Source organism: Neolamprologus multifasciatus, chromosome 23 (assembly GCF_963576455.1).
Source record: "Neolamprologus multifasciatus chromosome 23, fNeoMul1.2, whole genome shotgun sequence".
Lineage (NCBI taxonomy): Eukaryota > Metazoa > Chordata > Actinopteri > Cichliformes > Cichlidae > Neolamprologus > Neolamprologus multifasciatus.
The window spans coordinates 9,787,571-9,811,613 of NC_140460.1; the positions used below are offsets into that span (position 1 = coordinate 9,787,571).

General features: G+C 40.3%; 2 protein-coding genes across 2 annotated transcripts; one reads left to right on the forward strand and one right to left on the reverse strand.

Annotated features, from left to right (window-relative positions):
• Positions 1–1,037: 1,037 nt before the first annotated feature.
• Positions 1,038–15,101, reverse strand: LOC146491033 (protein sel-1 homolog 3). Its single transcript, XM_085149928.1, has 24 exons — positions 14,977–15,101; positions 14,235–14,760; positions 13,990–14,116; positions 13,380–13,501; positions 13,082–13,197; positions 12,779–12,828; positions 12,536–12,659; positions 10,278–10,416; positions 9,966–10,112; positions 9,665–9,870; positions 9,388–9,567; positions 6,333–6,455; positions 6,033–6,173; positions 5,853–5,915; positions 5,597–5,773; positions 5,374–5,501; positions 4,925–5,008; positions 4,732–4,813; positions 4,474–4,549; positions 4,265–4,386; positions 3,961–4,082; positions 1,992–2,106; positions 1,735–1,798; positions 1,038–1,534 (listed from the first exon to the last, which is right to left on the reverse strand). Exons 1-24 carry the CDS (start codon positions 15,031–15,033, stop codon positions 1,299–1,301), a joined length of 3,327 nt encoding a protein of 1,108 aa, XP_085006054.1. The 5' UTR covers positions 15,034–15,101; the 3' UTR covers positions 1,038–1,298.
• Positions 15,102–15,783: 682 nt separating this feature from the next.
• psmb11b (proteasome 20S subunit beta 11b) lies at positions 15,784–17,871 on the forward strand. The gene has a single exon (XM_085149931.1). It carries the CDS (start codon positions 15,784–15,786, stop codon positions 16,954–16,956), a length of 1,173 nt encoding a protein of 390 aa, XP_085006057.1. The 3' UTR covers positions 16,957–17,871.
• The last annotated feature ends 6,172 nt before the right edge of the window (positions 17,872–24,043 follow it).

The window sequence follows — 24,043 nt, forward strand, 5'->3', positions numbered from 1 at the left end:
ATGAAACATGGCAGAATGTAACTAGATAAACCGAAATGAAACTACACTAAAAAGAATAACAAAACACCAAGAAACTCAGAATACTGGGTCACATGACCCAGGGCCATGACATTAATACCTTATTTTGCTTAACAGCACGTTAAAAAAAGTTGTTTTGTTTTGACTTACGTCCTATGATGACCTTCACAAAAAATTTCTACCACATAAACTGCAGAAAACACTAGCCTAGAGATTACTGCAGTGTGTGTAGGCAGTGTTTAAAGCCAGAGATAGACAACATCGTGGACAGAGATAGCTGAAGGAAGAGGGAGATCATTAGTCCATCCCCAAATTATACACAGACGTCACTCTACACTGACGGAGTGCCACATGGAGCTGTTTACACTGTAAAACTCCTTATTTAACTAATGACAGCTCAGTGAATACCAGCTATAAACTGCACATCATCACAAGTCACTCAGAGCTGTAAATAACTGTTATGAACTGAGTGACACTGCCTCTTCCTCGTGTTCATTGGCAGCCATAGAAACACAATCCCTCAAAGGAAATTGCCTGTTATCTTTATGAATGCAGAAACAACAACACCACAGAGGCGCATTACTTTTTTTTTTAAACACTCCGACACATGCTCTAAAGTTGTGTTTGAAGTGTAACCAATTGTTATACTAATTTCCTTTCCAGCCAAACTCTCCTTAGTGATGGCGAAACCTGAGATATCAACCAAAAGCAGCTGCTTAACAGAGACTCAGTCAATATCAACTGAAATTCCACTGCTCCGGTTGTATACTGGGAACAATAGTTAAGTGCCCTGCAGACTAATGCTGCATGTCTTGTCTCCTGAGAGACATTTATCATCAACATGCCGCTGATAGGACCAGGGACAAGCCTTAATAGTTGACTTATTAAAACACAGCTTCTGGTGTAACGTCTAATCCATCAGTGATTGATTGATTGTTGCTTTTATATATACATATATATATATATAAAGAACTGTCACATTTATGTTTTTTATTATAAATAATAAAAACATCTTTAGATTCAGATTGTATGGTAAGCATTTTATTTTCCACAAATAAAACAAAAAAAATGATTACAGGAGAAAAATTATTAACTCAACCAAAGCAGCTTGCTCACAACCTGACCTTCTTTTCCTTCTCCCCTTCCTGTCACAAGCCTCCAAAACACAAATGTGTCACACGAATAGTTCTGTAACTCATCTGCTAAATGTGTGCTCTTACAATATGTAGCGTCTGAGGCTTTTGCTGTGGCTATGGGATCACTCTTCTTGGTATCTTATGTCATAAAAGATGATAGAGGAGTGTGGTCCAGAAAGCACACAGGCATACGCCAGACGCAGTCACGGCCAAATCGCTGATCTGTCGCAACCACTGCTCCCCATTCATGGTAAGCCTTAGATTCCATGCCCCTCTGTAGGTTCTTCCCATGATGCCATCTTGCTCCCTGTTCACGACACCGCCATTGTAGCTTCCAGGTGATGTCCTTGCCCTTAGTGCATTTGTAGGATTTCTGTTCCCTGTGTTAATTTACAAAAGAGGGAGGATGAACGGTTGTAAAGACACTTCCAGCAGCAAACACGACACTGACAGTATATAGATTATTTGCAAATTTGCAAATCATAAAAATGGGTAGTGTAAAGCAATGTATAATGAAACTGCACCATCTTGTGGCAACCACTGGCAATTAAGCGCAGTAGTGAACCACACAAATACTTACCAAGACTGCTCTGCAAAGGCACCACAACAGCAAAGATAAGGACAGAAAGAAGAGATGCATATGCCTACAAAGAATTACAAAGAGGCAGTTCACATTTCCATTCACAAAACAAAACGCCATACTCATGATGAAGATAAAATTAACATTTTTGCATTTTTCAAAAACTGAAGGATGTTAATATTCTGTAGTTTGTGAGTGCAGCGTGTGGTATGTTTCCCCTTACTACACACAGCATGAGTATATCGCCTTATGCTTACCAAGAGGAGCTGTGCACCATTCTGAGTCATTCTCCTCAAGGCTTTTCCCATCTGGAGTCCAAGCAGAGCTAAAGAACAGGGCGTCACTGCCTCTTCACCTTCCATGTCTACACATCTTATGAGATAAACATGAAAACTGTGTTACATGAGATAAAAAAAATATAATATAACATGCCCTCATACCTATTTAGAAATAGCAGTAGAAGCCCACATTCAACGAGCAGATTCAAACCACTGACAGATGAATAAAACTGTTATCATAAAAAATCATGTTATTGGAAAATTTGTGTCCTGGCATTAATGCGGATGGCAGTTCGTTTGAAATATTCCACTCGTTTCAGCATTTTGCAGACGTAGAGTTCTCATTAAAAGATAGACTGCAACATCACTGTAGCATCACTTACTGGGCTGTGGTGTTCTCTTTTGAAGTCTCACCATGAGCATTTTAGCTGTCACTATGTTGTTATTTTGTAAGCAGACATGACAAACAGGGGCTGGATCTGAGTGAGACACCAAGGACACTGCATGCTCATAGCAACTTGTCCATCACAATGTGTCTATATCCTAAAGCATACACTGTGTATTTTGTCTTGAATGGAAAAAGAGGTTACATAATAAACCTCATGTATTAAATAAGAGTTGAACTGAGATAATAAATTCTGCTGGAAAATGTCTCGGAGCTGGAGTGTGTATCCCTCTTTTTATGTACTGATGACCCTGACCTCCCTGTCAGTGTGCCCTGCCTCACTGCTTTGATCCAGACTCCTCAGTTTCCGATTCAAGTGAGGATCCGTTGGATGTGCTGGAACAAGCTCCCATCCCCTGAGCCCCCAGGTGCAAGGCACCGCAGGATAACCCGGGGGTCTCGTGTTCCTCTGAAAGATCAGAGCTGTTTTAGTTGTACCAGAGCGATGCACCAGTCGGTTATCAATCCTGGAACACTTAATAATAGCAAAATAGCTGGCATGTCTCAGTTACACAAACAATGTCCTTTGGCTGCAGAGTGTCACTTGCTAGACATGTCAAAAGCATGTCATCAACCAAAAGGGTCTAAAGTATATATTGACCCTAACTACAACCTTTTCCTAAACCTGAAAAGCATGTGAAAGTAAAAAGCAATGGAAACTGAATGAAACAGCAAGTGTGTAAGTGCAAATGGGCATAAGCCCCCAGGCTGATAAGCCCGCGACTAATGACGCTGCCATCTCTCAAACCTTTTTTAATGGACTTTGTAAACTGCTAAAATAGGATTATCTGTCTGTTATTGTGTGAAGGCACCAAAGCCAAATGACACCTTATGCATCATGGAGAGATGCAGGCAGTATTTAGCATTTTGACATTTGCATCTTCTTCCTGTGTTTGCGTGGGTTCTCTCCAGGTACTTCAGTCCAAAGGCATGCATGTTAGGTTAATCGGTGATTCTAATTGGCCGTCAGTGTAAATGTGAGTGCGAAGGGTTGTCTCTCTGTATTAGCCTTGTGACAGACTGATGACCTGTCCAGGGTGTACCCTGCAAGTCGCCCCTTTGACAGCTGAGACAGTCTCCAGCCCCCCCTGCAACCCTGAACAGGATGAGTAAAAGAAAATGAATGGATGGATGGTTCTGAGGCTGTGGCTGATAAGTGGGAACCACTGTTGTTAGCTAACTGCCTTTGTCAAAAACTTCAGCTCAAACTAAACACAGATGAGCAAAGCCGGCACAACTCCACAACAAAGGTGGATTTAGCAGTGCAGACAGACAGGAGTGGTAACTATCACTTTATCTCACACATGGCAAGAAAGTAATTTAAAAAATGTACCACTACAAAGCTTCCTGAAAATATACATTAGGAATATTAAACCTTTGTAGTATTGTTCAAATGGCAGTATTTCTGGCAGTACAAATGGCAGTACTAACGTACTAGAAACCCCATTAATGACCATCATTATTCACTGTGGTTGTGAAAGCTGATTTAATTTTAAAAAGCACCTTTTTAGGATCTTCTCCATTACCATATCCAGATCATCATGATGCAAAACATTAACGAATCTGAGGATGCTCCGGGGAAGACTGTGGCCTTCTTGTGCCAAAACAACCAAGTTGTACATTCCCTGTGAGCCAATATGAAAAACAAAATCATAACAGCAGTGATGGTTTATTCACCGAGAAAGTATCTAAATAATAACACAATACAATGCTGTTTGTTGCTTTTATTGCGGAGGGCTTGAGCCTGTGGAAGTTTAATTAAGTTTATCACAGGGTGATGAGATTATAGCTGAAGTAAATCTGTCACCTGAGGGCTGCCTGCTAGTGCTGCTCTGCTATACATTGATATGGCCTGCTCAGCCAAGGATAATGAGTCCTCTTGTGTGCCGGGGGAATGGTAGTAGTAGTAGTCTCCCATTTTCAGTAGAGCTATAAAAGAAGATAAATACTTTCTGTTCAGTGACCAGATTGACAGGGAGAATGGATTTAAAGCAAAATGAAATGAGAAAAACTCACCGAAAGGATGCGGGTCATAGTTTAATATAGAGTAGTTATGATATCTCCACTGACATTCATAACTGAGATTCAGCTCCTGCATTTCGGAGAACGAGTGCACAGTGACAATGATGATTTTAAGAGGAATTATGTGCAATTTGTTCATCAGCTTCAATCAGAATTCCACATGTGATTGCACGATAATGACGAAAAGCCCAGGCGGTGTTTTGTTTTAGGGTAGTCATAATGGGTTAAACCAGTGAAAGAGCATGCACTCACCTCGCACAGGTGTGCAACATTGCTTTGGGCCAAAACCAGACCAGTTTGAGCTGCCAAAAGGTACTTCACAAAGGCTTCCTGCCTGTTGGAAGCACAATGAAACAAATGTGTTGAAGCAAAGACAATGATAAAGAGCAGCGACAATGATTAAATGAGGGCATTTGAAAAGTAATTGAAATTAATGTTTCCCTACCAAGAGCCCTGGAGGTAGGCCTGAAGAGCCTCTCTGATCATAAATCCAAGGTGTCCATTTCGCTCACAGACCTTTTTCAGCAGGCTGCATAGAGGTTAAAAGACATCTGATGTATTATGGGATATAATTAACTCCACCTAAACAGAGAATATTTTAATGCGATCTAAAAATAGTTCAGAATTGTTGAGGTCATTCTAAACACAAGCATCAACAGCTGTAGGAGGAGCCTCTTTAAATTCATAAGATACCAGAGGAACAAGCAGGTAAGCAGAATCTCTCTGCGCCAGACAATAATGTGGTGACAGTGGCTCTTATTTTTAGATATGCAAATACTGGGTTCTGACCTTGAATTAGCCACTGTCATTGAAATTAGATGCCACTAAGCTGCAGGCTACAGTGCAACAGCCCATAACAAAGCTTTCTTCAACAAGCTAATGAAAGCCCCTTACATCACAGCTCTCTTCATATCCTGAGACACCCCTTCCAGGCTTCCCATCGAAAGGTACCGAGCAGCTTCCACTGATGCAGCGACATGACCAAACCGAGACGCGTTGAGAAACTGCTCAAAAGCAGCACTCTGCAGATCATTAAAAAAAAAACAAAAAAAAACACAGTTTGGCTCGCTGATCATACCTGGATAAAAATCCATTTCTGAAGTTGTGGAAATCAAACCTCATTTCTCCAGGGTTTGTCTGGGTTCATCCCACTGAGATGATAAATCCCCAGGTTGAACATCCCATCATCGCTCCCATTTAAAGCAGCTTGTTCAAAGTATTTCGCTGCATTTTTGTGGTCCTTCAGTACAGTCCCATGATACCAGCCCAAACCATTCAAGGCGTTAATTGAGCCCTAAAGCAAGGAAACAGACGCCGGTATTCATAGCGAATTCACACACTGTAAACACACCAACTGACTTGTGCACTCTCACCATTGCTGCTGCTTTTCTCAGCAGCCGAAAAGCTCGGGTGTAGTTTCTTTTCACTCCCTGGCCCTGAGCAAATCAACATCAATCAGTGAATCGATAACTGTCAAAACACAGACGTCGCACACACATGTGCACATCGTTCAATTCAATTGTAAAATAGCCATTTTTACTATCTTACACTACCTTCATCAGGAGGATGGAGTAGTCGTACATCGCAGAGGGATCCTTCATTTGCATAGCACTTCTCTCGATCCATTTTGCTGCACTCACTATGTCCTTTGAGACTCCATTTTGTCCCCAGTACAGCATTGTTCCCATGCGTTTCTAAAGTTAATGGAGTTTTTATTAGCCTATTCTGAACACTGACTGTGCTATTGACCACGAAGGAGAAATTAAAGTACGACTGAATTCGAACGGGTCACATGCACATATTTCAACAGTTCATCTTGTCAGAAGTCAAAAGATTTCGTGTATCTCACATACCTGAGATTCAATGTCTCCTCTCTCTGCTTGGAATTTCAGATACTGGAAATCATCGTTTGTCTCGTGTGTCAGTCTGTTTAAATCTTCTTCATTGTTTAAATAGATATGTTCAGTTGAGTGTTGCTTTAGAAAAGACAAACAGATGTGTTATGATTGTAAACAACTGGTGATAGTAGCACTATGAGTAAAAACGCTACCGTCACTATATTTGACTACTAAAGTTACAGCGGTTAATTTACCAGCCATCAGAAGACGGGTACACTGTGGTAATAAATGGATGGAAATGGACAGCAACAATACTCAGGTAAGTTGTTCTGGTTGAATGATACTTAATTGGTACTAAGGGGCTCAAAGTGTGCCAAGAAATCATCGCACACCATTACAAGGCAGGATGGATAAGGTTCATGCTTTCATGTTTACACCAAATTCTCACCCTAACATCTAAATGTGGCAACAGAAATTGAAATTCATCGGACCGGGGAACTTGTTTCCAACCTCATATTGTCCATTTTTGATGAGCCTGTGTGTACTGTTTTGCTGAACTCAGTTTGCTGTTCTTAGCTGACAGGACTGGCAACCAGTGTTGTGCGTTCAGAGAAGCTCTTCTGCATACCTTGCACGTGTCTTACTTTTCCCTTCCTATCTGCTCGAAGCATTCTAGCCAGTCTTTCCTGTCCTCTGATATTAACGAGGTATTAACACCCAGATATGAAATATTTACTTTTTGGAGCATGTAAACCCTAGACACGGTTATGCGGTAAAATCCCAGTTGATCAGCAATTTCTGAAATACTCAGACCAAGCCATCTGCTACTAGCAACCATGTCACGTTCAACATCACTTAAATCAGCACTTTTCCCTATTTTACAGCAGATTGTTCTCATTCAGTAGGCTGTCTCAACCATGTCTAAATTCTTAAATGCATTCAGTTGTTCATTCTGACTGACTGATTGCAGATTGGCTGATTTATGTTACTGAGCAGTTTAACAGGAATACCTTAAAAACAGGCAAATCATGATTATTTGGAAAAATAATAGATTAAAAGTGGCTTTTATACCAGTCTATTGACTGAACTGTAATTGTAAAGTTAATAATATATAAAGAAAGAAAGAGTGAATTGGGGATTTAGGGAGCTACAAAAGTAAACAAAAGTTGTGGCACTGAAAGAAAAAGACGTGTAAGAAAAAAAAGTGTAATCTTGTCGTCTTGATTATCTCATTTTCATAATCACTGGAAGATAAAATTGTAATTTGAATTAAAATTAAAGACGCTGTGTTTGTGAGTTTGAGTTTAATGGCCTTTTAGAGCTTTTTCAGTAGAATGCTGCAGCTTGAACGATGTGAGAGCCGAGACAGAGAACCCAGATTGTGCAACACTTTTTTTTATAGCCACTTTAAATAATCTCAAGATACAGTCAAAGGTTAAAAACAAAAGAAACTAGCAACTAGCTTTTTCCTTTTTTTGTTTTCAAGTTAACAAATCAAAGTCTGCCCAAGTCTGACTGACAGGCGACATAAGCTAACAACCCAGCACAGTCACAACACTGTGATTTAAATAGTGCTGAATCCTGATTGGTGCACAGAAGTGCATGACATCATTGTTTTGTCTTTAAGCTGAGCCCACACCACCGAGAAGAGACAAAACAACACGAAAAGAAAGAGAAAATAGAAAATAGGTTTTCGTTGCTTTTATCAAGATTGGATTCAGGGGATTGTTGTCGGCTCTTAAAAAGCTCGGTCAATATGCCACGGAAAAATGATCACTACTAGGCTTGCTACAGTTGTTTTCTAGGTGCACTGCCTTGTTGAAGCTGGAATAGACAGTAAGGTCTCTCTGTTGTTTTCATGTAGCTCTGTTCATTAGAAGCAGCTTATTTAAATACTCGAAGAATCAACAGGAAATCAGTCGGATGTAGCCTTTTCTCATAGTGCCCTCCTCATCTTTCAAGTGCAGTCCCTCCATTCATCAACACAGCTAAATCATTCACAAATGGCTGGACTAACAGACACATTATTATCATATTCTGAAGGCAGAATGTCATTTCCACAGCATGCGTGCATGTTTGTATGAATACATTTGTGTCTGAATGGCTCTTTTCATACTGCGCTTTGTGTGTTTTTAAGCTAAGCTCGCTGTAGTTGCATATTCAATACACGGATATGAAAGAGGTATCAATCTTTTTATCTTATTTTTTAAAAAAAACTTTAAAGGAAATAAATATGCAGATCTAGCTTTTTGAATATACTTGAACAAACTGTATGTTATAGCATATCTTATATGAGCCCATGTAACAAATTCCCTCACCCCATATATAAGCCCCTCACCCCAACCTCCCTCCCCTCAACCCAACTGGTCGTGGCAGATGGCCGCTCCTAGTTTCTTAATGTTAAAAGGGAGTTTTTCCTTCCCACTGTCACCAAAGCGCTTGCACATAGAAGGTTATATGATTATTGGTGTTTCCTTTGTAGGGTCTTTACCTTACAACAGAAAGCACCTTAAGGCTGCTGTTGTAACTTGCCGTTAAATAAATACAATTGAAATGAAAAATGTAATTATATTTTTGTTTCGGTAATACTGTTGTATAATGAAGAGGCAAAGGTAAGCAAATAAGCAGCAGACAACAGAGATAAACACTTGATACTGATTAAGTAACACTATGTTAAGGAGGAGCAGGGATGAGGCGGAGGGTTGCAAAGTGGCTTACAGAGTCAGTATCAGCAACAGACAAGCTAGAGCAGCATAAAACTGAAATATACTTTAATTATCCCAGGCTTGATTAATCGTTTACTGGAATAAAATATTTATAGTACAGCCTACAAGAGATCTGGCTATCTAATGTTCAGATGATTATCCGCTGAGTCATTCTCTGACGTGTGCTGTCATTAAAATCAGCTGCTATCAGCTAATCTGTTTGAACTGTTGGCTCAGCTTGACTTCATGCCCTGCATAAACTAACGCCGCTCTCAACTTACACGAACTCCTCTATTATCATGGCTATTATTAGTTATTCAAATAAAAACACAAATTCAGAAGTGATCTTAATGATCTAAGCATACCTTATTTTCATATACTCTGGAACTGTCGATACAGGTCTGCGTTCCAATGTTGGAATAGTAGCTATAAGCCATTTCCAAGTCTTTAGGAAACCCATCAATTCCCATCAAGTGTTTGTACCCTGCATGCATCAGGGCAAAACGGTCATCACCTAAGGCACCAATCAAACTATAGACGTGACCCTGAAAAATGCAAGGGGGTTAGTATTACCTGTTACATGCAAATTGCTTTACGTGCGATAGAATAGTAATTAAGACACAACGAAGGCACTGACTGTACCTGCTCATGATTGACTGAATGTCCCAGGCTGGAGAGATGGATGGTGGCCAATAAGAGAGATGCTCTGTGATTCCCTAAGCAGGAGGATTCTTGTAACGCAGCCATTGATTGGGATGTGATTTTCATTTGTGCTTTATCCACAGAGAACATTGTTCCAACTGTCTCCTCAAACAAAGCGCTCCCGAGATCCTTCAAGTTTAAAGACCCTTCAGAAACAGATAGGTGTTTATTAAATAATGTATCCTCTATAAATCAGATATTTTATGGTGATTGAGGTTATAACCAGATCAAAAATATCTACCTGTTCTGATTTCCACCTCCTTTGTTAGCAAGAGCTGAAAGAGAGTGCTGTACTTTATCTGTGTTTCAAACGTCCATGTTTGTGTGCATGTTTTCTCTTTTGATGCAAACTGACCCCACAGCCTTAAGAAGTTGGGGGTACAGACATCTGAAATGAAACAAAAAAAAGGAACCTGTTCACAGCATTCTTTCCATACTCAATGGGTGCACTTTTAGTGTATTGACACCCTTGATATTAGGTCTCTTAAAGGTCGCTCCACCCAGAATGGTGCAACATGGCTTTTATAGGAAATATAAAAAATATTTTTTTTACCTCTACTTACTGGCGACAGGAGGTAATTCTCATTCACTTCTTGCATAAAAGCTTTTGTAAATGCTCTTATATCCTGACACTCTTGGTGAATCTTCTGCAATTCATTTAATGTTGGCATGGAGTGAAGTTGGTTTTTGATCTGTGATATGAATAAATCTGTATTTGAAATTAGCATTAACAGACATAAAACAGAGGAAATGGGAAGTATTAAGCCTAGTTAATGGTCATCATGACATCACCGCAGCCCCATGAGTATTTATACTGTCATATGAGGTGTGTCAGACTCGCTGCAGTCTTCTCCTGAATGGTAAATGTCATCATCTTGAAAAAATGTATGCGTCACCACTTGTACAAGAATGGAAAAAGTCGCAATCAAAAGCTAACGTTTTTTTCTCAGTTGTTGCAATGATGTGTCATCTCTTCAAGCTATTGCAGCATCTTCATCTCTGTAATCTAAGAATATCTGATCTGTACTGATTTATAATTGAAATAGTGATAAAGTAATGTTGTATCAGTGGGCAAAAGATTAAGCAAACAATGTCCCTCGTGTTTAGTTCTATTTTGGTTTGGGTTTAAGATATTTAGGATACAATTGTCTTTAAAATGTAACTACTGTGCTCTTTTCCAGTTTTGTTTCTTTATTCTTATCTTTCCTTGATTCACAGCCCAAAATCGTAGCAATATTTTACTGGCCCTTGGTGCATCCTCTTGGTTTACCCACTATCTAATACAAGCCGTTATAGTTCCTCTCCCTTTATACACATTTTAGTCTAGATTCATATGATTGGAGGCTTGACCAGCAAGTGTGTGGGGTTTCTGTGCTCACAGTGAGAACTGTGCTTGAGATGACCCTATTACAGATATCAGATGACACTGACATCATAAAGATTCACAAGCAGGAAAAAACTGTCTGAAAATGAATGTTCAGAGGGATTTGGCCTCCCTGAAGCCTTGACCTTTGGCTTGTAGGGATTATTTTCACAAAAACCATCATTGTTTAAAAGTTTCATCATTGATAATAGTATGGTGGTCAGAAGTTTACACTCATCATGGGCATGAATGTCATGGCAATGTGGGGCTTTTAGTGATGAATACTGTTGTTTTTCAAGGCTGGAATGATTGAACAACATATCTGTAATGGTTGTAAAAAATCACACATATACATAACACTCATTTAGATCTTTTAAAAAGTGGTTCAGGAGGTTCTATCTCTTATTCTTGTTTAGAATATTTACTGAAAGTAGTAGTTTATCTTTACATGCATAAAATGATTTATTTGGCAGCACTTGCTGGATTACCAAAACTCAGAACCTATTTAGCATCATGCTGCTGGTTACTGGTACACTGAAAAAAGTGGATGGAATAACAAAGAAGGAGAACTACCTCAAAAAACTTTCAAGTTTAGCTCAAACAGCTAGACAGTTGAAACTTGTATAAAATTGGATATTCCAATAATGATCCCGAACACACATCAGAACTGGTTTTGGAATGGATATGCTTCTGCAATGGTTTTCCCAAAGCCCCAACCTCAACCTGATAGAAAATTTGTGGGCTACACTTACAAGCCCGATCTGTGCCAGTAAAACCAACCAATTTGTAAGAACTCTACCAACTCTGCCAAGAGGAGCAGGCAAATATCCAGCCAGAATTCTGCCCATTTGAATTAGAATGAAGCTTCTCGATGGCTACCAAAAGTCCAGTGGAGGTGCAAATTTCTGAAGAACCATACACCCATCCATTTTCTTTGACTTATCCAGGGACGGATAAATGAACAATTAAAGGACATTTAGCAAATAATTAATCAAATATTAGTCGGGGTGTATGCATATATTTCAACTGGTATGTATAATTCTGATCCTGTGTGGATTAGAAAAACTCCAAAATGCATCCAAACTTGTGTACCCAACTTTTAAAACTTTTTAAAAGATGACTGCAGTACAAGCAATCCAATCCGAAAAAGAACAGTTGAAAAAATTATTGAAAAAAATTATTATGACCTTCATGATGGGTGTAAAATTCTTACCAAAACTGCATATATATGGCAGATAATAAGGAAAAACCTTCCAGGTCCACTAATGCATATGATTTTATCACTGCTTCATTTCATTACCTGTGTACTCGTGGTCAGGCTGTTTGCTGACATAATTTGGCATGGAACATTAATACTTTATGACCTTGAGATCATAATACTCTGCTTTAGAGTGAGGCTGTGCTAGAAAGCAAAGCAAATGAATACATTTTACCTCTTTACACTTTACCTGTTTGGTTCCAAAACGGTAGTATCTGATAGGCCCAAAATACCCACGGATGCCTTGTAAGTAACTGCCTCCTCCAATCACAAAGTATCCATCTGTGTCATCGTAATGAATGCTGTCCTGAAATCTATGACATTTAATACCACTCAAACCAACAATCACAATCACTGAGCAGACAATATTTCTTTTCCAGAAACTTGGCAACAGTGTGTTTTGCTTATTTTATACCAAAAATCATAATCGTACTTGTATAAATGTTTCTGGGTTTGACCATCCCACGTGGTTTCCAGCAGCACCTGGAAAGTCAAACATAACAATACATGAGTCCTGGAAAAACCTGCTCAGCTGTAAACAACTCCAAATTGCAGTACACACTGCAATCGCCTGGAGATTCCCAGCTGGAAACAAACCATCTTTCAAGATCTTACAGCTGTTCCAAAAGGAAACAAAAGCTAGAAGTCCAAAGAAAACCCAGCAGAAAAAGAATGACTATAAGATGTTGCCCAGAACATTATTTTGTTTCTATTCCTCATCCCACCACCGTTTTACCTCTGAGTCCTGTATGTAACAGTCTAATCTAATCCATTTCAAGAGAGGCAACATTGCTTGAACTTGAAATGCTTCATCTTCTCCAGTTATCTTTCGTGCCTGAATTATGATGTTCCCTGTACAGCACATATGACAGTCGTGAATTTCACCACAGGAAATCCAAAGCTCTTTATTAATACATATTTTTTGTGCTAGCATTATTAATAAATCACATCTGCGCAAAAACCACAAATCTTCACTCACAATCATGTTGCGACACCTCTTTGTAATCCCCTACATATGAGCTGGCATGACCCACCTGTGTCCGTAAGCTGCATCAGAACTGTGTCATATAAATTTTTTCTATTGACGTGATGGATGATCCCACAGAGCTTCTTCTGACACCCTTTCAGTAGGTATATCCACACAGATAAGGTGACGCTGGAAGCCAAGCAATGAAACACGATTTGACAAATCATTTCTTCATCCACTCAAGCATGAGGTTGAATTTAAAACGCGGCGCTGCCTGTTAAAAATGCCTGACCTCGCTGTCTTTCATTGACCGTAAGTAAAAAGCTTATATGCTCTGGTGAAGCGGCTTGGTGAAGCTTGTAAAGTCATTTAAAAAGACACTGAAGTAAAACTGAAAGTAGAGTGTGTTCTAACTGATGCCTGCACTGAAAAGGAAATGATCACTGACTTGTGACCTGTCAATCTGCTGATATAAACACAAAGCAGTGCTATTATGTACTTTATATTTAAGGAAAATGGGCTGGAGAGTACCTTTGAAACATATAATATCAAACACTCTGTTTTACTTAATCCTTTGATGCAACATTTGGAAACTCAGCTGGAGATTTTTCATGCTGTGTGGCTGAACTTCATACTAAATACGTTCCAGCTAAAATGAGGTAAATTAGAAGTCCAACCTGGGCTGTGTCACAGCGTGACGCCGGGTTCTCTCCAGAGCTCTGTCAATAAAAGGCTGGAACCTGCGGATCACTCCAAAGCGCTCACCAGTACTTGCCAGAGGGAACTTTAGCATATCGATTATGTCTGGGATCAAACAGAACAGCGAAAGGCTCCATTTGCAAACACTTTCATGCGTCTTTAAAAGCTTTGGAGATAAAGATGAGACATGCAGAGGAAATGACAATGTGATAAAGGGTCAAACCTGATTCATGTGGACACTGATGGATTCTGCGGCTGGTCATCTGCCACATTAGTTGAGCCGACCATGACGGGCAACCAGTGGGAGGTTTACTTGGCCGCTCAGAGGGTGGAATTATCTGCAGCGCTTTATAAATCCTCAACATGGAGCTGTGGTATGTGCTGAGTTCACTGCCATTTTTAAAACTGCCCAGCCAAGCACGGACTGTCACATTCCGTGTGTCCAAAATGTTCCTGTTGAAAAAGTCGCGTTGATATGAAATGGCCGGAGGCAGTCTGAGCAGCACCTGGTGGATCCTGTAGTCACGGAGTCTGCTGCTTTTCCATTTTCTCCTGAAGACCACTAAATCTGTCTTCTGCAATGTGGACACCACCACCTCAACTGCAAGCTGACATTGCCCAGAGCACCGATACCGCACGCGGACCACCGAGCCATCTACCACTTTGTCAGGGACGGAGTCAAACCCTATAAAATTGTCAGGCGGGGTCTCACTGCTGTGGGCTGAAATGACTTGTGAAGCACACTGTCCCTGGGTGAAGAGAAGGAAAAGAAATACAATTAAATGAACAAAAAGGGAAAACAGACTTGCATGAAGTTTAATTCTCTCAACCAAATTTGAAAACTGTATCACCAGTTAGTTACTAACTGCTTGTAGTAGTGTATATTGAAAAACAAGAGCAGTCTCCTGTGAGCAGAATAAGTGAGTGAATCTTGGAAAGGAAACAGAGTGAATAAAATTGCTTACCATTAGAGCAGAAGCAGTGAAAACATGTCCAAAAATGATGACATGAAACACATTCATCTTTTGTTGTTGTTTAAAACTGAATAAAAACCACAAGCAAATTTGACATTCAGAGTGGTAAGTAACATTGGCTCTCACTGTTTGAGACTTCTAGAAAACATTTACAAGCAGCCGTGTGCTGCAATGGGTGTAGCATTGCAATGCAGCATTACCTGAAATTCTGGTGTTTCAAGTTCAGTGATTAGCATGCTTTTAAAGAGCTAGCGCCCATGAGGGCTCAGCTATATTTACTCTTGATGTGTAATAAAAGTGTTTTTTGACCCACTTTATTAGTGATTGTATTTGGGACCTTTCCAAAAGAGTGAAGCATCAGAGCTAACTTAATCTGATGTACGTGAGCCAAGACTTTGTCATCACCCTGCGTCCTCTTTGGCCAACGCGCTTACGCAAGACTTTGAAGAAATATGATCTGAAAAACAACCTGATATGGCAGCCAAAATTAATTACCCATAGGCCACTGACTGTTTATGTTTCAAAGTCAAGGGCATGACATGTGCTAATGTTGCTGATGGGTTGCTTTAGGTAACCACACGTACACGAACATGGTCTACATAAAAGGTGGCTGGTGTTTTAACACACATATGCTCTTGATGGCATACCTATGTGTACAAGAGAATAACTTTTGAAGGCAATTTTATTGGATGTTATTGAAGAGTTGATTTTTTCAAGCAAGCAGAAAATGCTGTAAAAAATATATGCTTTTGTAGCTTTTCTTTTTTTGGTGTACAAAATCATAGGTCATCACTTTTAATGGCTTTACAGGACATATGCAATTTTCAGTCTGTCTTTGAGGACCGTCTAACTACAGAGTATCCTGCAGTGCCACATGGAAAAAAGATTGCTTCCAGCTATGTGAGTGGTTTGCCCTTTAGCAATAACAAAAGTTTGTTTCACTTTTATATTCCAGTGGCAGAGTACTTAGATGAAAGTCCGATACAGTTTGGGCAAATCAGCACAGTCCAGAACTGCAGCGCCGTCTCATCTGAAGACCCCTTCTTAACATCCTCGTCCTTGCCAGCATGCCTTCCGTTTGCCTCTTCACAGTCTGTGCCTCTGCCCTTTCCCATGGCTCATGGCACCACCACCTTGGCGTTCGTGTTCCAGGGTGGCGTGATGGCTGCAGCAGACACTCGTTCCAGTTGCTCAGGCCTCGTCGCGTGCCCAGCCTCACAGAAGATCCTGCCCATTCACAGTCACTTGGTGGGCCTGACCTCAGGCACTTCAGCCGACTGTGCGCTTTGGAAACGTATTTTGGCTCGCGAGCTGCGGCTTTACCAACTTCGCCATGGTCGACGGTTGTCCACGAGCGGAGCTGCCAAATTGCTTTCGCACATGCTTCACCCTTTCAAAGGAACTGAGCTGTGTGTGGCTGCCACGTTGTGTGGGTGGGATGGAGGAGAGGTGGACGATGGATGTGATTACCATGGAGGCACAGAGACCGGTCCTGGTAGTCGAGGAGAAACAACAGAGAATCAAATGACCGAGCAGAAAAACTTTGTAGATAGCACCAATGCAAAGGTTTCTCTGGCAAAGGATGAACGCTTTTCTTTCTCTCAGCAGTGCTTCATCAGAAAGAAAATGAATTTATCTGGACCAAGGCTTTTTTATGTATGCAGTGATGGTACTCGCCTACGGGGAATGCTTTTCTCTGTGGGCTCAGGATCCCCTTATGCCTACTCAATTTTGGACCAAGGTGTTCACTGGGGGCTGACAGTAGATGAGGCCAAGTCAATAGCTAGAGAAGCTGTGTACAGAGCTACGTATAGGGATGCATATTCCGGAAACTGTGTGGACATGTATCACATCACGTCAAAAGGCTGGACACGCAGAAACCGGGAGGATTTGAAAGAGGAATATTACCGAGAAAAGGAAAGGCGAAAGCATGAGAAAACAGAGAGGCGGGATGTGACTTTTTCTGACTAAAGACATGAAACAAACAAAAATGGTTTGGGAAGCGAAAGGCAAACATTGGGGAGTATTTTGGAGAGACGTGATATGATGGCATCTTTGCAGCAGTTGCTAAATTAATGAACAGGACAGGCAGTTGCATCCTCCGGGCTATTTCTCAAATGATTTGGGCATGCATATCGTTCCGTCTAATAAACAGCTGATGTTTTGTTTGTGCTGATGATAAAATGTATTCTAAGAGCACCCTGCTTGCTGGCATTTTGATTTAGATGTTAAAGCATTATGAATCATTTCAAGAATGTGAGATAATTACTACCTACTCCTGCATGCGGGTAAATCGCATAAACACAGGGAAGCAGAAAATGAATAGTCTAAAAATCTAAATGGCTGGAGGCTGAAGGTCATAATGTATTACTGTGTGTAAGGGAACACGTTTAGCCGCAGCAATAAACGGTAAAGGGGCTGTAAACTGATTTGTGCCTGCTGTCAGAAGACTTCTGAAGTTCCTCTGACACTTCAATAAATTAATGAATAAAAGGAATTTTGCTGCCTGCTCATTTTGTTTGAGCGCTATGGTCATAAATAAAGCATAACTGTAATTACTCAACTGACAATGACTCTATATTGCCAAGTATATTAGGGTAAAAGGTACAGAGCTGTCCATCTTCATCCTCAGTGTTCAGCTATGTTCTCTAACTTTAGTGAAGTGCATGATGGGGGACGGTTTGCAGTGTAACATCAGCGTTGTGGCACACTGATTATACTACATGTCAAAATGTTGTAATGAAGTGTATGATGTCCTGTTTCCATATATTAAGTGTTGCAATATATTGTATACGAGTGCATTTTTTTAATGACTAACATATGCATATGTGTGCAGCGAGCATGTCTTATGTGTTATTAACGGCATAAAATAAATTACAGCCTGGGATGCGTGACTGCAGCATCAGTGGGGATGTGCACTAGTACTACTGTATGATTGACTGCAGCTGTGTGAGTAAGAGGGGAAAGCCTCCCATTCTCCCCGACCTCATGCATAATTCCCATCTTTGGAAGTTCATTAATGGCAGAATTATTGAGCGAGTGAAAACAAACAAACAAAAAAGGAGAAAGAAAGCATTCGGTGGTCTAGATTTGAAGTCTTGCAGAGACCTACTCTTGGGAAAGTGAGTCGGCGTTATTTTTATAGCACCTTTAAAGAGCATATGTCACAGAGCGCTTCACAATAAGAAACAGTTAAAAAGCAAGATATGAGGCAGCCAGACATTAAATGCACACAGGCAGATAAAAACACAAGGTGAAACAAGCCCGAACCTAAATCGAAACAAATTGCTTTCAGTTGCTTTCTAAAGGTGCCTGCAGATCTGACGTTTAAGAGATATAGCCTCAAAAGCACAGTCTCCTGTCATAGTCCGAGAGCAGGCAGGACTCAAATGCAGATTCAGAAGGCAGTTCAGCAGAGTTTATTAACAGTGATGTGAAAAAGCTATTTGCAGTGCCTTTCAAAAAAGGGAAACATCCACAGTCTCTATGTACAGTATCCAAGTCGATGGTCCGATAGGTTCCACTCAGTCTTTAGATTCGATAATGAAACAGACTTCTCTCTCCGACTCACACACACAAATCCTCCTCGAGGAAAACAGGGAAGACTGCTGGACAGAAGAGAGATGGTGAGAGGTGCACACATGGAAACAGGTGAGCAGATTTACGTAATGAAGGTAAGCATCCACCGCGACTCAAACACCAGATGAGGAGCAGGTGAGTTAATTACCACAGGTGTGCCGGAGGGCGGGGACCAAGAGGATCCTGCCTCTGCAAGGGCGTGCACGCACGCACACACACACCCACAAACAGACAGACAGAGGAGAGAGAGAGCCATGGTGGAGAGCGAGGAAAACTGGCAGGAGTACCACAAGGACTGAAGGACTATGACAGTCTCCTTTCTTGTTGAGACTGAAGCAATAAAACAATCATCAAACCCTAATCGGGGAACCTCTCCCAGCAAACATTCTGACATTCAATGACTATTGTTTGCATGTCTATTCAAGCCATTCATGTCACATTATGATTGAAAACAGCTACATAATGAAAGGTGTACAGATAATTAACCTGGCTTTCTGCCTCAAGTTCCTTCAGCAATGTTGACTTTCTATGTCTTTTGATAGACATAAAGGTAATTAGACCGAGCACTAGACAACAAATGCATTAAAAATATAAAAGATTTGTTAATTTGTATTTTAGGGCTCAATGATTATAGCAAAAATCACAATCTGGATATTACATCAAACATTCATTAACTTAAGCACGCATTATGCATTTAGTGGCGTTTTTAAAAAAGTGTCTTTTTACATGAGATTTCCATTATTCAAATGAAAAGCTAATAAATTAATGAAAAAAGAGATGTCTGCCAGTCCACACGATCGGGTCCATGAGACATCTGCAAGTGCAGTCTGTGGTAACAGAAGCTCATGCCTCAGTGGACTCATGCACCTCAGGAAACCTGCAGTGAAGCCTGGGGGCAAAAATGCTGGAGAGCTGAAGCTGATGACCAACCAACACCTCCTCCTCCTCTTCTCATGCTGAAAGCAGAACAAGGATAAACCCTCAGTGATCCCAGGTGATAAGGAGTCAAAGGCAGCTGCAGGCAATCACTAATGATCCCTCTACAGGATCACTTACAGCAACCTGCTTCTTCTAGATAAATATTTTCAACCACAAACCTCCTTCTGTCATCTTGCCTGGAGTTAAACTAAACTGTCAGCATGGTTGAGCTTTTTAGGGACGAGCACTGTAAAGGCGGCTGATTCATAACACAAAACAACAGGTTCATAGCCAAAATGCATCCAAATAACTAAAAGTTTTTATTCAGTTATCTTGTTTTCATAATCATTAGAAGCCAAAATCAAAACTGAAATTCAAATCACTGACTCTAAGTCTACGTTCACACTGCAGGCAAAAGCGCATCAAATCCGATTTTTTTTTTACCCTATGCGACCCATATCCGATCATGCTATGACAGTGTGAACGGCACAAATCTGATATTTTCAAATCCGATCTGGGTCACTTTCGTATGTGGTACTAAATCTGATACATATCCGATGTTTTAGAAAGCGACTGCTGTTTGAATGGTCATGTCGCATTAAATCCGTCTTTTACATCACTGACACAAAACAGACGCCAATTATCAGTGCCGGAGAAGCGCCCAAAAAGACATCGCGAATGCTTCCTGGCCATCCCGTGTAGATGTCAGTGAAACTGTTTGGAAGACAACGTTGGAGAAACGTGAACATTTTATTTGTACTGTATAATCTGCAGATTCTGACAGAAATCTGCAACTATCCTTTGAAGCACCGCTCCTCTCTAAAACAGCAATAAGGATAATTATTTGGCCATATCTAAATAACAAAATAACTTTATAACTTAAAGCAAAAATTGGGAAACATAAAGTCTGAAGTCTTTATATTAAGGCCATAAGTCAGACAATATTGTTTGCTCTGGGTCTAAACAGAGCGGGTTGTGTGTGACATCTTCTTTTGCGCATGCGGGCGCTTTGAGGGTTCACACTAGAGCGCATTTGCTGTCGCATTTTATTTGTAGTGTGAACAAGCAGACAAAAAAAATCGGATTTGATCAAAAAATCGGAACTGGAGTGTGAACGTAACCCAATTTATAAGAAAAGGTATGACTGGACAACTGATTGGCTGGTTGGAACAAATGTCATTATCTAGTCTAGTTATCTGTTTTAAAATCACTTTACAATTATGCAGACAAAATGTTACCATTTTAGGCCGGTTGTCACTAACAGTTTCCTGCTGGTATTACTAAGCAACAAAGGTTTTTTTTATATAGAGCGGTATGTGCTGAACGTCCAAGGCTCTGAGCACAAGACTTTTGAACTTGACTGAATTTAATAGGAAGCGAGTACAGAGCTTTGTGCTTTGAGGAGGAAACAAGGACAGAATAGTAAATCAAAGTTTGAGTCTACAAGGAGAACTGAGTCCAAAATTTGAGTGAGCAATAGTGTTTCTCTTTGCTTGGCCTCTTCAAAGCTTTTTGTTCAATTTTGGTAGTTTTTTACTTTCATGCAAACTGCAGCTGAAAGCGGAACGAGCTCCGCTAGAGTTGAGCAAAAAGCACAGTGTCACAGACCCAGCCTTACATCAGTACATCTGTTTTGTTTTTTTAACTTTGAAAATATATGACCCTAACAACCAAAGATTGGCAAGGAGTCGCTGACAGCTCCCCCCTCACAGGCTAATTCAAGAACATGTTTTATGCTTAGAAATCTTTCGCTGTGAGCTCTCACATCCTCAGCACTAGATTGATTACTGCCTGGCTTTGTTTTGTGCTGCCGAAGTAGTTTTGACATTAATGAACCTCCATAGAGCCTGGTACAAGGGATCTGAGGAGTGACCTCGGGGTTGCAAGCTTTCTTTCTAGTCATATCACGGAACACTTGTCTCATCACCACTTGTTTAAAGGCTCTCTTGTTTTTTAGTCATTAGACAAAATTCAGGCTAAGACATGATCAAAAACATGGTTTTGCAAATGAAGGCTGCACCCTGTAGATGATTACTTTTTACCTCATTCAGGTACTGAAACGCATGTTTCTGCTGCAGTGTGAAAAATAAATTCCTTTAAATTAAAAATATCCAAAACAATTGTGGGATAAATCAAGCACAGAAAACACACAACTGTAAGATTAACAATTTAGCATTCCTGTTTTGCAGTGGTTTTGTTTGTCCTTGAAAATTTGCACATTTCTGGTTGAAAGTTACTCAGCCCAAAAAAACAAAAAACAGTTACCACAAAAATCAGCTTAAAATTTCAGATTGATGTTGTATATGGAAAACACATCTCAAACTGAAATAAAATATGCTATGAAGTGTGGCGAGGGTGGTAATTACAGTCGCACAAATGTTTTTAGCAAATGAGAGAACGCAGCTGGCAAAAATGCCTCTTTTAATGCATCTCTGAGTGACAATTTTCTGCTCCTGCTTCTAGGTGAAGCAACTGGGAGAAATGCAAACTCATTGAAGTTGATTATGCAGACTAGCTACATTTAGGCAGATTAAACAAACACCACACGGCTTTCAAAGAAGCCACAACACCTAACCAGGAACTACTGAAGGCAATTAAACAACACCTGCTATGTTTTTGAAGATATTTTGTCATAGATGTAGATTATTTCAGCTGGGGACGCAGATGGACAGTGGTGATATTTACAGGAGATGCATTTGTTTCTACCAATAAAAAAGAAATGAAAGAAGCATAACAATTAATTGTTTTAAAAATTGCTGTGACAGTTCTCAGTGAGGCACCAGTGCCATCAACTGGTGCAAACCTTTTTACTTCAATTGTTTTTTTAACACTTGGGACATGATTAGAAATATGATTATACACAGCTTTTTTATCTCAGTCAGCAGCGGTACGATGTCTTCTCTCTTCTGGCTCTATGCACACGCAGACGGGTCGATAACAATGAAGGTACCAGAAAGAAAAAGAGGAGAATCAATGTTAGTGCATTTTTCTCAAAAAAGTAAGTTGTAAGCTACTTCACCTTTTTGCAAGATAATACTGCCTGTCCATCTGGTTTTGAGATAGACTACGTTACATAGGTGAGATGTATATGCAGCAGAGACAAAGTCAACAAGGTGCCAGCAGTGCCAGCAGCACCTAGAGATTTTGGTCCATATAGAGACAGTTGCTGCAGATTTCTCACCTGCACATCCATGATGCTTATCTCCCTTTGAATCTAATCCTAAAGGTGCTTTATTGCATTGAGATCTGGTGACTGTAAAGGCTATTTATGTACAGTGAACTTATTGTGCTGATCAAAAAAACAGTTTGAGATGATTTAAGCTTTGTGACAAGATGCGTTATCTTGTTTGAAGGAAGTATTACAGAGTGGGTACACCGAGGTCATAACAGGGATGGATATGGTCAACAACAATACTCAGGTAGGCTGTGGCATTTAAAAGACGCTCACTACTAAGTGAGCCAAGAAAATATCCCCCATTACACCCCCAGCAGCAGCCAAAATCGCTGCTATGAGGCGGGATGGATCCATGCTTTCATGCTGTTTACGCCAAATTCTAATCCTGAGTGGTTATTTAAGTTTACTGTTTCCTTCTTATCAGCTTGAAGCAGTCTGGCCATTCTTCTCTGCCCTTTGGCATCAATAAAGCATTTTCACCAAGGGACTTGCAGCTCGCTGGATAATTTCTCCCTTCTGGACCCTTCTCTGTAAACCCTAGAAATGTTTGGGTGGGAAAATCCCAGCAGATCGGCAGTTTTAGATGAGTTAGTCTGGCACCGACAACCATGCCACTTTCAAAGTCATTTAAATTACCTTTCTTCTGCTTGTTTTGAACCTCAGCAGGTCAACAGCCGATTGCACTGCCATGTAACTGGCTAATTGCATTAAGAAGAAATTGAAGAGGTATACCTTAAAAAAGTGAATGAACTCAAGCAGAAATCCGGCTGAAACATATCTGAGCTACTGAATAGGAATTCATAAATTTAAGTAATTCATCACGGACACGTGCTGTCACACGCACATTTGAGCAGGTTCCACCAACAAAAAGAAAAAAGGCACGAAAGCAGCTTGATATCACACAGAACTGTCAGTCTGCTGCACTCTGACTCTCCCTGCAAACGGCAAGAAGGACAGAAGACTTAATCATCTGCACATTTGTGTTGACTCAGCGGGGATATTATTAAATGAGAAAAATGGGGAATGATTTGAATTCAACACAAAATGCCTAAGAGACCGACTGCATGATCTTTCACTATATGTTTACCTGAAACATGTTTTTTTTTTTTGAGCGTGTTTTCCACTGTACTAATAAATACGCAGAAATGATGCAGAAAAAAACAGAATGAAGCAAATTAAGAAATTCCTAGGGGAGGACCCCATGCTCCTTTACATGATGTCGCCAATGCTCAAGCGAAATCTATACCCACATATTTTGTCCAAGTACATCACTATGAGACTAACAGTTTGTCTTTGTGGCACTCAGTGGCCGCTATTTCAAAAATAGTAGGCTTTTAGAGTGACTATGGTCGTTGTGTGATAGTTACAAAGTAATGGAGAGAGGGA